Raw genomic sequence first — 14,069 nt, 5'->3', positions numbered from 1 at the left:
CCCAACTGAATTAATAAACCAGAAAGTCATTTTGAGAGCAGCAAATGTGTGTATGTAAACTGGCTGCTGTCGTCGTATTTTTATTTAACCTAATATGTGTACTGTTTTGGCTGTTTACTAAGTTTGTACAAAATATGAATAAAAATGAAATATGTTATATATTAGTATTAGTTGTATAATGCTTTACAATGATCAAACTTGCTCGCTTACTGAAATGAGAATAAATATATTAATTTTAATAATAATCATCATCATCATAATCATCATCATCATCATCATCAAAAAAAGATATCTGACGCAAGGAACTGAGTGGAAGTCAGGCTGACAAATCAATGTGCCAAATGTAGGGAAATGGAAACCTTTAATAAATTAGAATCACTAATCCTTGAAAAAGTAGCCTATAGGTTGAGAATGCAAGAAATAAACCAAATATTTATTGTCCATTATTTTTTTTCCCTTTTATTCTTTATGTCTTCTATGTTTTATTCCTCTTATGTCCAACGCTCTGTCTCTTTTCATTGCACCACAGCATCGACTCCTTTTTCCCTTTGGCTATATCTATTTTTTAAGCTTATATGTAATACTTAACAATGCAAAATATATATATATATATTTATAAATATATATATATATACATATATATTTAATTTACTTATATGTAATACTTAACAATGCAAAATATATATATATATTTATTTATAAATATATATATATATACATATATATTTCATTTACTTATATCTAATACTTAACAATGCAAAAAATCAATCTAAATATATATTTAATTTACTTATATTTAATACTTAACAATGCAAAAAATCAATATAAATATATATTTAATTTACTTATATTTAATACTTAATGCAAAAAATCAATATAAATATATATTTAATTTACTTATACTTAATACTTAACAATGCAAAAAAAAAAAAAAAAAGAAAAGGTATGCATTCCAATTGTTCACGGTTCCACTTATTACTATCACCTTTACTAAAGAAACCTTGAAGAACCATAAAAGCAGTGCATGTGAAGATTCTTTAAACCTTTACTCACAAATTCCTTTTTCAGAGATGTTTCTACGGGAGACCAACAGTGGCTCTTCAGGGGCATCACTCTGTGGCACCTTGAGTGCATACCATAAGTCAGATATGTATGAGTATCGAACTCTCTCTGGGTTCCCACAAGATGTTTATTTATTGTGTTAAATTTATAGCAGTAGCTGTAACAAGACCTAAAACTGGCAAAAATCCATGTTGTCTATGATAAGCGATGACTGCTAGCTTGCATGTAATTGATGCCCATGATTCATTGTTTGCTGTTTGCCTCTGTCAGCTTAAAGATATTGATGCGGCTGTAATTTCTTCCCCAGGTACCAGGATAGCTACGAGCTATGGACTTGCTATCCTGCTTTTTGCTAGTGGCTGCGTGAGGGGAGCTTTGCTATAGTGGGTGACTCTTTTTTTCCAGTTCTACTGCTCTTTAAGCCAATAGAAGAAAAAAATATATCACTTGCTCTTTCCATGGAGTGGATGGCACAGTTGTCCCTTACATGAAACCAATATTTGCACCCAAAATGTTATTATTCTCTTCACCAGAATCACTCTTTTTCAAAAGCCTTGGAGGATAAGACTCAAGTCTTTTTGGACATGTGCTTCGTGCTCCGGATGATAAAAACACAACATGGACGCAAAGAATTATGGGCTAAATTTCACCCATATACTATTATCAATTTTGTTGTATTCTTTTCCTGTTTATATCTAGCTGTGAATTTAATATGACATGCTCTAAAGTTCGGGAAGAATTTATATTTGTGTAATATATAAATATATACATACAGATGCATATATAAGGATTTGATTTTAAACCTTCTTGGACTCTGTACAGCTTGCAGTCATTCTGGAATACTATGTGTGCAAGGACACTGAAGAAAACATGAACATAACAGCACTGGCATTTAAGTAAATATTGTGGCTGGATAAGTAATGGAGTTCTGCTTAACTGTGTGATGTTCTAAGCTGTTTAATCTGCTTTGAGGTTTCCTGACTTTATTTGATGCAGATTGTCCTTCTTGCTAAAATGCACATGCCATTCTTTGTTGTTGTAGGGTTTTTTGATTTGATTTTTAGTTTTGCATAATAAATGTGAGCTTATTTCTGTTATCGCTCTGTTAGTGTTGTTGTGTATTCGAGGACAACAAAACTATTTCCCCATGTCATGTGCCATAACCGTGCCTACTTAGCATGTCTAAGAAACAATGCCAGGACATGTACTAATTAGCCTACTGAGGACTAAATTGCACACTGCATTGCCATTTAAGGACTCAATAAATAGCGACCTCCTCCTTCATTCCATGAGAGGTGATTTGTTCAGCAAGGAGAGAAGATGTAATAGGAAATGCTCAAGTCAGCTTTTGCTGCCCTCGAAATCTCTTACAATCATACCAGACTAGAGACTCTTAAGCACAGTGAGAACTGTTATTTTCTCTTATTTCCACCACCTTCAGTGTGGTTTGGTGCTTCTGTTTGATCTTCTGAGCATATCCTCATTTCCACAAAGTCCTGACAATGTGACCTCCTACTTCAAAACCCATTACATTTGATCATAGAATTTTCACTGTCTAGTCAGATTCTGATTTTTTTTTTCTAATCTAATGTTAGATTTATTAGATGCACGACTTGCACACTATGTTTCTGTAACTAAAACACCAGAGCCAGTATTTAAAAACAAAAAAGATACCAAATAGATATTTATGTACACTGAACCACTGAAAAGAATAGTCACCAAGATTAATGTCAAAATCAGTCAAGAATGTAACCCTGTCTCTTAGATATTGCTTTTCAATGCTTTTCTCCCATTTTTATCACTTGGGCAAGCTCTATCAGTTGGGGGGGGGGGGGGGGGGTTTACAACTGGCAGTGACAACAATACAGTACCTCGGCAGTCAGCTGAACGTTTCACTAAGAGTTTATCAACTTTGTCCATCCACCACAGGGGTGGAATAAATCAGATGTTGTTTTTTTGATGCAATGGATGTTGAACGTCTTAGTTCCAGACATGCCTACAATGGTACAACAAAACAACTGACAATACTACAGCTATTCGCTTATAATCATCCATTTCTGCTGCTGACATTGACACCACAGTGACATACGGTGTCATGCTGTGAGGCATGTAACAATAGGATCATTCATCAATGTCTTCCTCAGTTTTTTCTTAAATTTGCTCTTAAGAAAGCTCCTAAGAAGAAGTCTACATCAGATTTAGGATGTGTTCTTAAACTGCAGAACTGTCCACACCTTTGGGCTCTTGACAGAGTTTAGACTCTGTTCTCACCTAAGAACAAATCCCAAATAAGAAAACATTGACGAATCTTCATGAAAACTGTGTAAGTAGGTTTTTACGAAGAAATTTAATCTTAAGAACAATTGGCGAATGAGGCCCAAAGTTCTTACTCTGAGATGAATGAGAGAAACGAGTTACACCAGCACATCTATAGAGCTCTTAAATAGTGATATAACTCACTGTTTATTGCAGGTAGATAGCATGATGCCATAGTTCCTATTTCGGCAGTAAAGCTAGTATTTTTTGGCTGACTTCAGAAAAATATAGCAATATGTTGGTTTCCTCTTAAATATGATTACTGCCCATCTTCATAAGGATGTCTGTTGTATATGCTTACAGAAAAAAACCTTCAGTTAGTATAGAAACTACATTATGTGGAAAGTTCTATTGTAGGGTTTTTGGTTTTCTCTGCCCTGATGGAACTGACCGAATGATAGCTTACCAGGACCAGTGAAGGTCAAATGTGTGAGAAACTATATTGACCCCAAAAAGATAAAATGTATCAGTAATGTATGAAATGCTTGATCATTTCAAACCTGTTAGTCAGGATACATTCTATTGTGTGGCTCAATGTAAGTTAAAAAGGGTGCTTTAAAAGTAGCGCAGAACAGCCATACAGAAGACCATCACTGCCAAAGGTAAACTGGTCAGTGGTTTGCACTCAATCAAAGAAGGCCTAACAAATAAATGTTTAGTTCTTAGAGAGTTAGGCTTTAATCTAGGAAAATGAAACTCTTATAATGATAATTACACAGAGGACTGGCAAAAGCAATATCTAAAACTACAGCTCACGCACCAACAACAGCTAACATTCAATAAAGTGTAGGGTCAACCCTTTGACTATATTTAATATTTAGCCAAGAAGAAAAGACTCAATTACAAGATAAGAATGGGTTCCTCTTCTAACTCCCCCAAAACTCTCCTTTTAGAACCCCTTTGCAGGTGAAACTGAGCTAACCAAATGGATCAATATATTCTAAGGTGTGAAGGTACACAGAGAAATCGTAGGACTCACACAGGAACAATGGTTTATGGGCAGTGCCCACTCCTTTTAGCAAGGGCTATACCCTGCGCATAAAGAAGACTGTGGTGTGAGAATCTGTAAATACCAATTTAATGCCAATTAAATAAACCCAAATGTTTACATTTCTATCCTAATTCCTAATTACATTTCAGATGAATCAATGCGTAATATGCTTCACAAGTCCAAATATGAATGAACATAAAAATATGCAAATAATATAAAAATATTGGACTTGGTCCATGATTCCCTTAGTCCCATTCCCAGCTGTGCATATCTGGGAGATAAGGAATTTTTGTTCATTGTCCTTTTAATCACTGCCACCTGTAGTTTTATGCTGAGGTGATCCATTCCAAAGAAGTTTTGATCACTTCACAAATCGCAATCAATCTCATTTAGAAAAAACGTTCTTAACAGAGCCACTGAATCACTGCAACCCATTTAGGAACCAAATGTGGTGCTTATCTAGCATCACTACAAAGAACCTTTATTTTAAGGAGTGTTCAGTTAAACATGATAATAAGTTGCACATCAAGGGTCTTTCCGCCACTTCATGTGGAGAAAATTTAGGGCAATCTTAACCACTGCAGCATGGAAGTGTTAAAACATGAGCTCATGAGGAGGCTGTATATGTAGTATGCAATCACAAATTAACTAGTCATAAACAAATCATTAAGACCAGCTGATGCCTCTGAATAAACTTCATAAACACATCTGAGCATGACCTTTTGAACAGCCATCATTATGCAGTAGAGTCTTTTTGCGCAGTGAGAGAGTCTTTCATCTGACGAGGAGGCGGGATTTGTCTATCCATGGTTTCAGGTTAGTTATCAGCAGCACTTTATGTTTATTGTGTACTCTGTAAATAAACACAAAATACACAATGAGCTGGTCAATAACCACTGTGTATTGAGTGTGTTACATTATTCTGCTTTAACTCGATTGAATTCAGTTTTATAATGAACCAATAGTTCACTCAAATATCCAGAGTCTCTGTCAAATGCACTGAACACCTAGATCTGGGTGCTGTCTGCCTAAGTCACTGCAAAATAAGCAACCAGCGTTATTTTCTTTGTTTTTCCACACCTCCGAAACACAAGTGTGTTTGTTCCTCTGTTGTCAGTGATTTATGAATATGTTTTCTGCATATCTTCTCCATAATCTCTGGAATTGCAAGTTTTGGTGGCAGCCTACCAACATTTTCTCACAGGAAAATGCACTGCAGAGTCCTGGAAACTCCCTGCATTGTACAACTGGAGAGCTTGCTGGATTTATGGATATACCAGTTTGGATCATCATCAGCCTGAGACAAACTACAGAATAAAAGTCTTCAAGAGTAACATCTTGAAATCTCATGGATAATCTTCTTCTCTCCAAAAAAAAAGAAAGAAAGAAAGAAAGAAAAAGAAATCAAGATTTAAATGGAATCCTTCTGCAGATCCTCCACTGACTTGGGAATTCTTTGCTGTGAGTCATAACTGACTGCCTGCTGAACTGTGACAATTCCATGGTTTTCATTGACACTTTGTAGAGCAATGTGGCAGTTTGTACTACTAGCATCAATAAAAGAATAACATGTAATTAATCATCTCTCCTGGCCAGTGATGAATCTATACAACATTTGGAACACATGTATATTCATTTCTGACATTGGAATGTATGATTTGCAGTCTTTGCTTCAGCTACTCAAAATACTAAAAAGATTCTGCCAAGAAAAAGACATTAATCAACTGAAATGTGAAATGTAATTAAATTGCTTTGCAATGACACCTTTAATGCTCTTCAAACACCTACACTTACCCATCCCAAAAAAGGGTTGTCATCCACAAAAATACAACAAACAAAACAAAATGTTTATTAGTCAACATGACCTGTAATAATGAGGGCATTGTAACAAAAATGAAACAGCAGCTCTTTTTCTGGCTCTAATTTTAGTCATGTATTGTATTTCAACGAGTTTCTAGAAGTGCTCAGTCTTTAGGCTTTAAATTCCTGAATAAATAGTCATCAAAGCCAGAGTGATATGATCAAATATTGTTCTCATCGTGTCCGTAAGGACTCCACTTGACATTTATACATGCAGAGAGAATGTGGTAATCAGTTGCGGCTGTTATTAACAACTTCACCTGGTGTATTCTGAAGAGCTCATGTCATGTTATCAGACTACAGTATCTGATTGCGTGGGTGAAGAGGTGTAGCTGGAAGGATTTGGAGCATTATCACACAACCCAGAAACATATTCACCTGTTGATTTTCCTCCTATATGTTTGACAATTGATACTACAAGGTACAGACTGTAGGTGATATTGCAGATAATATGTTAATGACTATTTAAGTGAACACTGTGTCCAGACATTTGTAAGTCATTTTAAGGCAAACATGTACAGGCCTTCAGTTTCCGAGGTAACCAATGACCAATGACTGTAATTTCCATCTTATCAATTTGAAATCCTATACAGAATCAACTTGTCTGTTTTACACTGCTCTGACTGCTCACACACACAGCCATACAGCAAAACCTGAATGACTAATGTACATTGTCAACATAAATAAAATGTGTCCAAGGATGTTTCCAGTTGACCATATGGTGCATGTTTAATTGCACCTCTGTCTGCCAAAGAAATCAGAAATTGTACAACATTAAAAAAGAATATTCTCCATCAGAAAATACAGACGGTGGAAGAAGCAGCCTCCGTTCAATCAACATCTCAGTGTTCCACTTTTGATACTGTTCATTTGAGAGAGATCTCGGCATGCATGGGAAGTTCAGTGAACAATTTCTGGATCAGGGAAAGCCTCTTTGAAATTCACATGTGATATTTGCAAGTGCCGACATCATCAGGTTTGTGTAATCAGTGTGATGGGGAAAATGAGGACGACGGAAGATTGGCGGAGTGTGAAACGGGAGCCAGGGGTGGAGTGGCTCACTTCAGGGTGGAAGCAGCGAGTGATTTCCGTGGTCTCTGTTTGTTAATTTGGTCAACATCACATGCTTATTTATGTGGAAATGAGCAGAGCCTATCCTCTGGCACTTTCACTGGGCTTCCAGCTATCCTCTGGCTCTGATAAGAGCTGGTGGAATATTGCAGCATGAATAAATCAGAACAGCATGCTCATCGATTTGATTTAAATGTTTAGTAAGCTGTTGTAGAATATAGGCCTTTTTCTACAGTTCAGACTATGAGGTATTACCATTTCCATTCAATAACCTCCTGAATTGTTGGCAATTAGTGGGAAAGATGGACAAAAAAAAAGGCTATGAATAATGTTTTTGTTGTTTGTCTGCTGAAAATATGACAGAAATGTTTCAGTGAGGAAAAATGTTTGAGAAAAATTATTAACATACCCTTTATGTCCAAAAGTATCCAGACATACCTTCTAATTGGTGAATTCAGCTACGTCAAGGTGCATTCATTGCTGATGGTGCTCAAATGCGTGCACACACACACACACACACACACACACACACACACACACACACACACACACACACACACACAGCTTGTATAATCTCCATAGAAAAGCTGTGTCAATAGAAGGGACCACACCATGACCAATACCAAGAATCAGCTAGAGGGGTATAAAGCCCCCCCAGCATTGTGCTGTGGAACAGTGCAATTGCATTCTCTGGAGTGATGGAGCTCCATCCAATATCTCTGGGATGAATTGGTGTGGTGCTTGCAATCCAGAGCTATTCATTCAATATCAGTACCTAACCTCACTAATGCTCTTTTGAGTCCATTAAGGCAAACCTGCAAAACTGTTAACATGTGCTAACTTGCTGTGTTGAAAGATACAATATGCCACAGACCTCATTAGTAGATCAGCTTAAATATGAATGGAGGAAAAGGAATCACTAAGGGTGTCAGAAACTGTGACATGAAGTTTCCAGACACCTATTCCAATGTTTCTTCTAAAATGAAGAGTATTAATAAGGACTTTGTTGCTCTTTTGCTGCAGTAACAGCCACTATTCTTCTTGATTTGATCGCATTCAGCCACGAGATTAGTAGCAAGGTCAGGTAGTGATGACAAAGCAGCACTCCAACATCTTAAAAGTGGTGGATAGAGCTGCATCACTCCAGAGAACACAGTTCCACTGCTTCCCGAATTACCTAATGACAAAACGATACTTTTTCCTCAATGTTTTTTTTCCAGCCTTTAAATTGTGTGTGTGTTATATTTTGAATCCTATATATATGTTATATCCCATAAACTGTCAATCTGCTCCTGGCTGATTTGATGGTTCCAAACTTTTTTTCTTCATAACCCACAATGTTTCCTATGTCCCTATTGACAGCATATTTATATTTTTTAATGAAAATCCTGATGCATTAAAACGAGAATAAATCATTTTCTTTCCATCTTGGCATCCACAGGGATTGTTAAATCACCCTTGATGGTAACGTGTTGTGGCATAAAGGCATACCAAATGCCATGGGAGATAAATCAGGCAATTAACTCATGCCTAATCACTCATTTTAATGACAATCAGTGTTTAGAGATATCACCCAATCCCATAATAGCAAACTGTAATTCAAAATGCAACCTCTTTCATGGAAATCAAGGTCCTTCAGTGCCTTTGTACACAGGCACACATAAAACAAACGCACTTACACATAAAAGTCTTGAATTATTTATTTGTTCTCGTTAAGCACAATCAATTGCACCTGACACTGATGTAAAGTCCTTTAATAGCACCCTCAGAAATCCTTCACATTAATAAACGGTGGGGTTGTCTGTCTCACGCGATTGGAATTGTTTTCCTCATCGCAGAATAAAGCCAGTGAGAGGGAAATGTGACTGAGGTCACGCAGAACTACATACTAGTTTCACCAATGACGAGAGATGCAATGTTTTCAAAAAACACTGTAATAAAGAAATGGCCTTGCCATGTTATGTAAGTGCAGCACACAAGAGCAAGTAGCCCAGTTTTTGTCCCTATGTGTCTGACGCAGTGCTGAGGAGGATGGGGAAATGGAACAGCTGCAAGTCATGAGTGGGTGTTAGTTACGAGAGAGAGAGAGAGAGAGAGTGAGAGAGAGGGAGAAAGGGAATTGAATGAAGAGATATACAGAGGCTTTGGTAAATGGGAGAAGCACTCTGCAATGTGAGGATAATGCATCCAAAACATATTTGCGTCTTTAGAGGAAATGTAGAGGAGAGCCAGCTGAGAGGATTAATAAGACACATGATTGATAGTGAATTAAAGGCCTGGTCCTCTGCTCGTTAAAGCTAGCAATGACACCACAAAGAAAATGACACCGCTTTGAAAAATGCTGTTCTAAAATGCATGCAGAGCACTGAAACATCTACTGTCAATGATCCATCACGAAATACAATACCAGCGGATTTATCTTTGACATTAGCAAAACTTAGTCATTTCAAACATTTTGAATACTTAATTCCCATTAAGACCAAGGTGTCAAATCACCCATTACCATGAACGCGGCTTTAACTCAAAGTATCTTCCATAATTGTACCCTCAATCTCTATGTCGTGTTCTGCATGAATGTGTAGTTTTCTGAGAGAATTATGTGGAGAGTTTTTGAAGCAAGAAAAAGAGCTTCTGTTCAATATTTGAAGGCCAGCATAACAAAACTGCAAACTGTGTAATTCTACATGCACACATATACATACAGTACTGAGCAGAAAAATGGATAGAGCATCCCAGAATCCAGACCTTACAGCAACTGTAATAATGTAACAATTTTACCTTAAAATCACAGCTTTAAAATTATTTTGACTTAATAATAGGGGAGGCACTCCGGGCATGGAACGGCAGCTATCGCACTACATTACTTTGGAGAAGCGTTCATGAAACCTTTTGTGAGAACTGCGTAACACTTTATGGCACCATATCACTCAACAACAATTATAGCTCTTCAGCTGGCTATAAGAAGAAGCTTGGGATTCCCAGTATGGACATAATGGCAGTATAGATTTCATGGCTGCAAAGAGACCAAAGAAAAATTGTTAGAGGAAGCGAGGAAAAGAAACAGAGAGTGACTGAGAAAGAGACCAGACAAGAGTAAATCTTGGACTGTTTTTTGCTTGTTGGCAAGAGCTAAAAGAGACAAAACGATGCAAGACAGACGCCAAGCTGGCCTTATTCCTGTTGGACTAGTAAGTGGTTATCTTAGTTGTGTTACTTGCGCTTCAGCAAAACTAAAACTGTCATTCTGTCAGCAAATGCGCTTTAACAGATGTACACAAGTGGTGCTCAAAGCACAATGTATATTTGTGACTGGTGTAAAAGTAAATTACGCTCTGCGACCGACATTACATGAGGAGGTGGGGTAATGTAAATGTTACATATTACATGTAAAAATGCTATCAAACCCTGAGTTTCTTAAGTATGGAAGCCCTGAAAGAAGCATTTGTATGTGTTCTCTGTGGCTAAAATCAAGCCAATATGTAACATGACTGTATTTCATGTGTTCAACTCAGAACATGTAAAACTTACAAAAAAAACTTTGATTTTATGTAATGTAAATAGAGCAATACTAATGATACATGATACAAAAGGGTAAACAAAAAATACCTAAATTAAATGTTTTGACACTTTCTACTCTTCTCTGATTTATACTAGATACTGTATAGATTTCTTATCCCATGTGAATTGGTATTAAACATTACAGACATCCTATGGTTAACTAGCATTACACCACCTTCCCATGGGCAACTAATCCCATGCAAACATGGCTTATGACTAAACACTGAAAATGTGGAAAAATGTCTCTGAGATTTCTTAGAAAAATTGAAAGCAGGTCTCCCAAAAAGAAAAAAGCAAATATTAAGGGTTGACACACAATACTGGAAAAAATGTGATATTATATATAGTTGTTGAAGATTCTGTGTAGTTTCTGTTGAATATATGTTAATATTTATTGTTTTCTGGGTGATGCAAAATAAATCATTTGTACTTAATAGCTGTATTGACTGAAGGGTGTTCTCTAACTTCTGTTCTGTATGTTGTGCATATTACAATTTACTCCAAATTACTGCATAGCCTGCTGTCATAATACACAATGATGTTTGTGAACATCCTACGTTCAATATTTTATTAAAAAAACACCCTTCCTTTGCTGCAGTCTTTTAAAGCAGCACTATGTGATATTTGTGGACTTGGAGACATCTCTGGTGGAAATGTGTAATTGCACGCAATGTGTGGAGGACCATTTTGTATTTTCAGATGTGTTACAGACCCTCGTGAGTGGATGGATATGGTGATTGAGCAAATTGAAAGAGTTTTCAAAAAGAGCTCAGTCAAAACGTTTCTTCTGAGGATGTAAGTGAATTATCTACTCTTGTCATCATACAACCCCAATTCCAATGAAGTTGTGTAAAACATAAATAAAATCAGAATACGATGATTTGCAAATCCTTTTCAACCTATATTCAATTGAATACACTACAAAGACGAGACATTTAATGTTCAAACGGATAAACTTTATTGTTTTTTGCAAATATTCATTCATTTTCAATTTGATGCCTGCAACACGTTCCAAAGAAGTTGGGACAGGGGAAATGAAAGACTGGGAAAGTTGCGGAATGCTCAACACCTGTTATGAACATTCCACAGGTGAACAGGTTAATTGGAAACAGGTGAGTGTCATGATTGGGTATAAAGGGAGCATCCCTGAAAGCTCAGTCGTTCACAAGCAAGGATGGAGCGAGGTTCACCACTTTGTGAACAACTGCGTGAGCAAATAGTCCAACAGTTTAAGAGCAACGTTTCTCAATGTGTAATTGCAAGGAATTTAGGGATTTCATCATTTACAGACCATAATATCATCAAAAGATTCAGAGAATCTGGAGAAATAAGCAAGTAAGCGGCAAGGCAGAAAACCAACATTGGATGGTATGGAGGTGTTTGTACCCATGTGTTACAGACATCAAATTCAAAATGAATGAATATTTGCAAAAAAACAATAAAGTTTATCCGTTTGAACATTAAATATCTTGTCTTTGTAGTGTATTCAATTGAATATAGGTTGAAAAGGATTTGCAAATCATTATATTCTGTTTTTATTTATGTTTTACACAACATCCCAACTTCATTGGAATTGGGGTTGAATATAATGCTTCTTTTTCTATTGAGACCTAAGCATTGAGCTGGACCTTCAGTTTGAGTCTGTGTATGTGCATTTACATGCAAATATGTTGACATGATTTGAAAAACTTGCGAAATCCATCCCAGCCCCTCTGACTTTGGCTTTATAGGCTGATACAGCAGCGCACATACACACACACACACACACACACACACACACACACACACACACACACACACACACACACTATATGTTACTGTGTGTCTTCTCTTGACTCTGTAATGCTATTTCTTTCCGTTTTAACCAAAACCAAACAAAAAAAACTACATAGTGCTGCCTTAACTTACATTGGATTTTAGTGTCATGCTCTTCGACACACTTGGAGGCAAATGCTTCTTGCAAGCACATCAACAAACATTCATGTTGCAGTGGAGCTGTATACAGATCACTGGTTCTTAAGAACCCCTGGCTATGGATATAGAGCAGGATGCAGGTGGGATTTGAACTCAATTCTCTTCTAAAATGGTTCACTGCCACAGCGCCTTTACTGACTGCACCACTCAAGGCTATCATGTATATATACAGTGCATCGCACTGGCTACTGCCAGTCACCCTTTACATTTCAGCCAGTCATTCAAGAGCAATCACTGCTGACGTTAAGAACTTTCCCTTTTATTCGTCTGACTTCAGTCGACAGCCTTATTATAGATGTCATGAGTCAGCCGAAGAGCCATGGGGAGGGGGGTCCAGGCTATTCAAGTTGAAAGGATGAGGAAGAAGAGTAATATATTGTCTGCACCTCATTCATGACTCTCTGCAGAGTGTGACTTATCGGAGGCATTATGAAGCAATTTAGAGCGAGCCCTTCCTTTCAGTTAACTTTTAGGATGAGTTAAGATTTAAAGTGCTGCTCATAAAGCGCTAAACTGTGCATATTACTAAAATGAAACGGCTGGCCATTACTTGATTGATGCTTATTGATGTGGATCCTGTCAATGATTGTCAGTTAATGGTGATAATACTGTTAGTGGAAGATAATTAATGACTACATTACTAGAGTAACGTGATAAATGAGGAGGCCCTGTTAAGCTAAATTCTGAAGGAAAGAAAGGAAAACAGATGAACAACTTTTTAGACCCCCACCCCCACCCATACTTTCCAAAGTCCTGTTTTTGATTACTTATAGCTGTAGTGAATTTGGGTGGGCACTGAGAGGACTGATTGAGTGGTCATGAGCTAAATAGGTAAGAGTGAAGGTATCTTTGACTTCTTAACAGTTTTAGAATGGTCCCAGGAATTATGCAATCAATTTTCTGTATTAACAATGTAAGTATTAGGAATGCTGAAGTTGGAGCAGATCATTTTCAGTACCAGTTTATTTGTATTCATATTTACATATAGTGGGGTTCTAAGGTCTGACACCAAAAGTAAAAATGGTTCTAATGATTTTAATTATATTACCAGCAATTTGAGTGACAAGTAGAATCTGTAACATTTTGAACCTTGTCAGTGTTGAACCATACTATATAAAACTGACATAACTGTCAGAAACATGCCATATCCGGTCATGAGTTATGATCATTTTGTTTAGTGATAAAAATTTCATATTGCCATTATAGGTAATCTTTTACAACAATTACAGGAAATATC

General features: G+C 36.8%; 1 protein-coding gene across 1 annotated transcript in view; it reads left to right on the top strand.

Annotated features, from left to right (window-relative positions):
* vstm2a (V-set and transmembrane domain containing 2A) overlaps positions 1-2,346 on the top strand; it is a 28,082-nt gene extending 25,736 nt beyond the window's left edge. Inside the window, exon 5 of the mRNA XM_017704214.2 lies at positions 1,370-2,346. Within this exon, the coding sequence (XP_017559703.1) occupies positions 1,370-1,446 (77 nt within the window). The 3' untranslated portion in view covers positions 1,447-2,346. The remainder of the gene's footprint in view (positions 1-1,369) is intronic.
* Positions 2,347-14,069: the final 11,723 nt, after the last annotated feature.

Source organism: Pygocentrus nattereri, chromosome 3 (genome assembly GCF_015220715.1).
Source record: "Pygocentrus nattereri isolate fPygNat1 chromosome 3, fPygNat1.pri, whole genome shotgun sequence".
NCBI lineage: Eukaryota > Metazoa > Chordata > Actinopteri > Characiformes > Serrasalmidae > Pygocentrus > Pygocentrus nattereri.
This window is presented reverse-complemented; position numbering and strand designations above follow the sequence as displayed.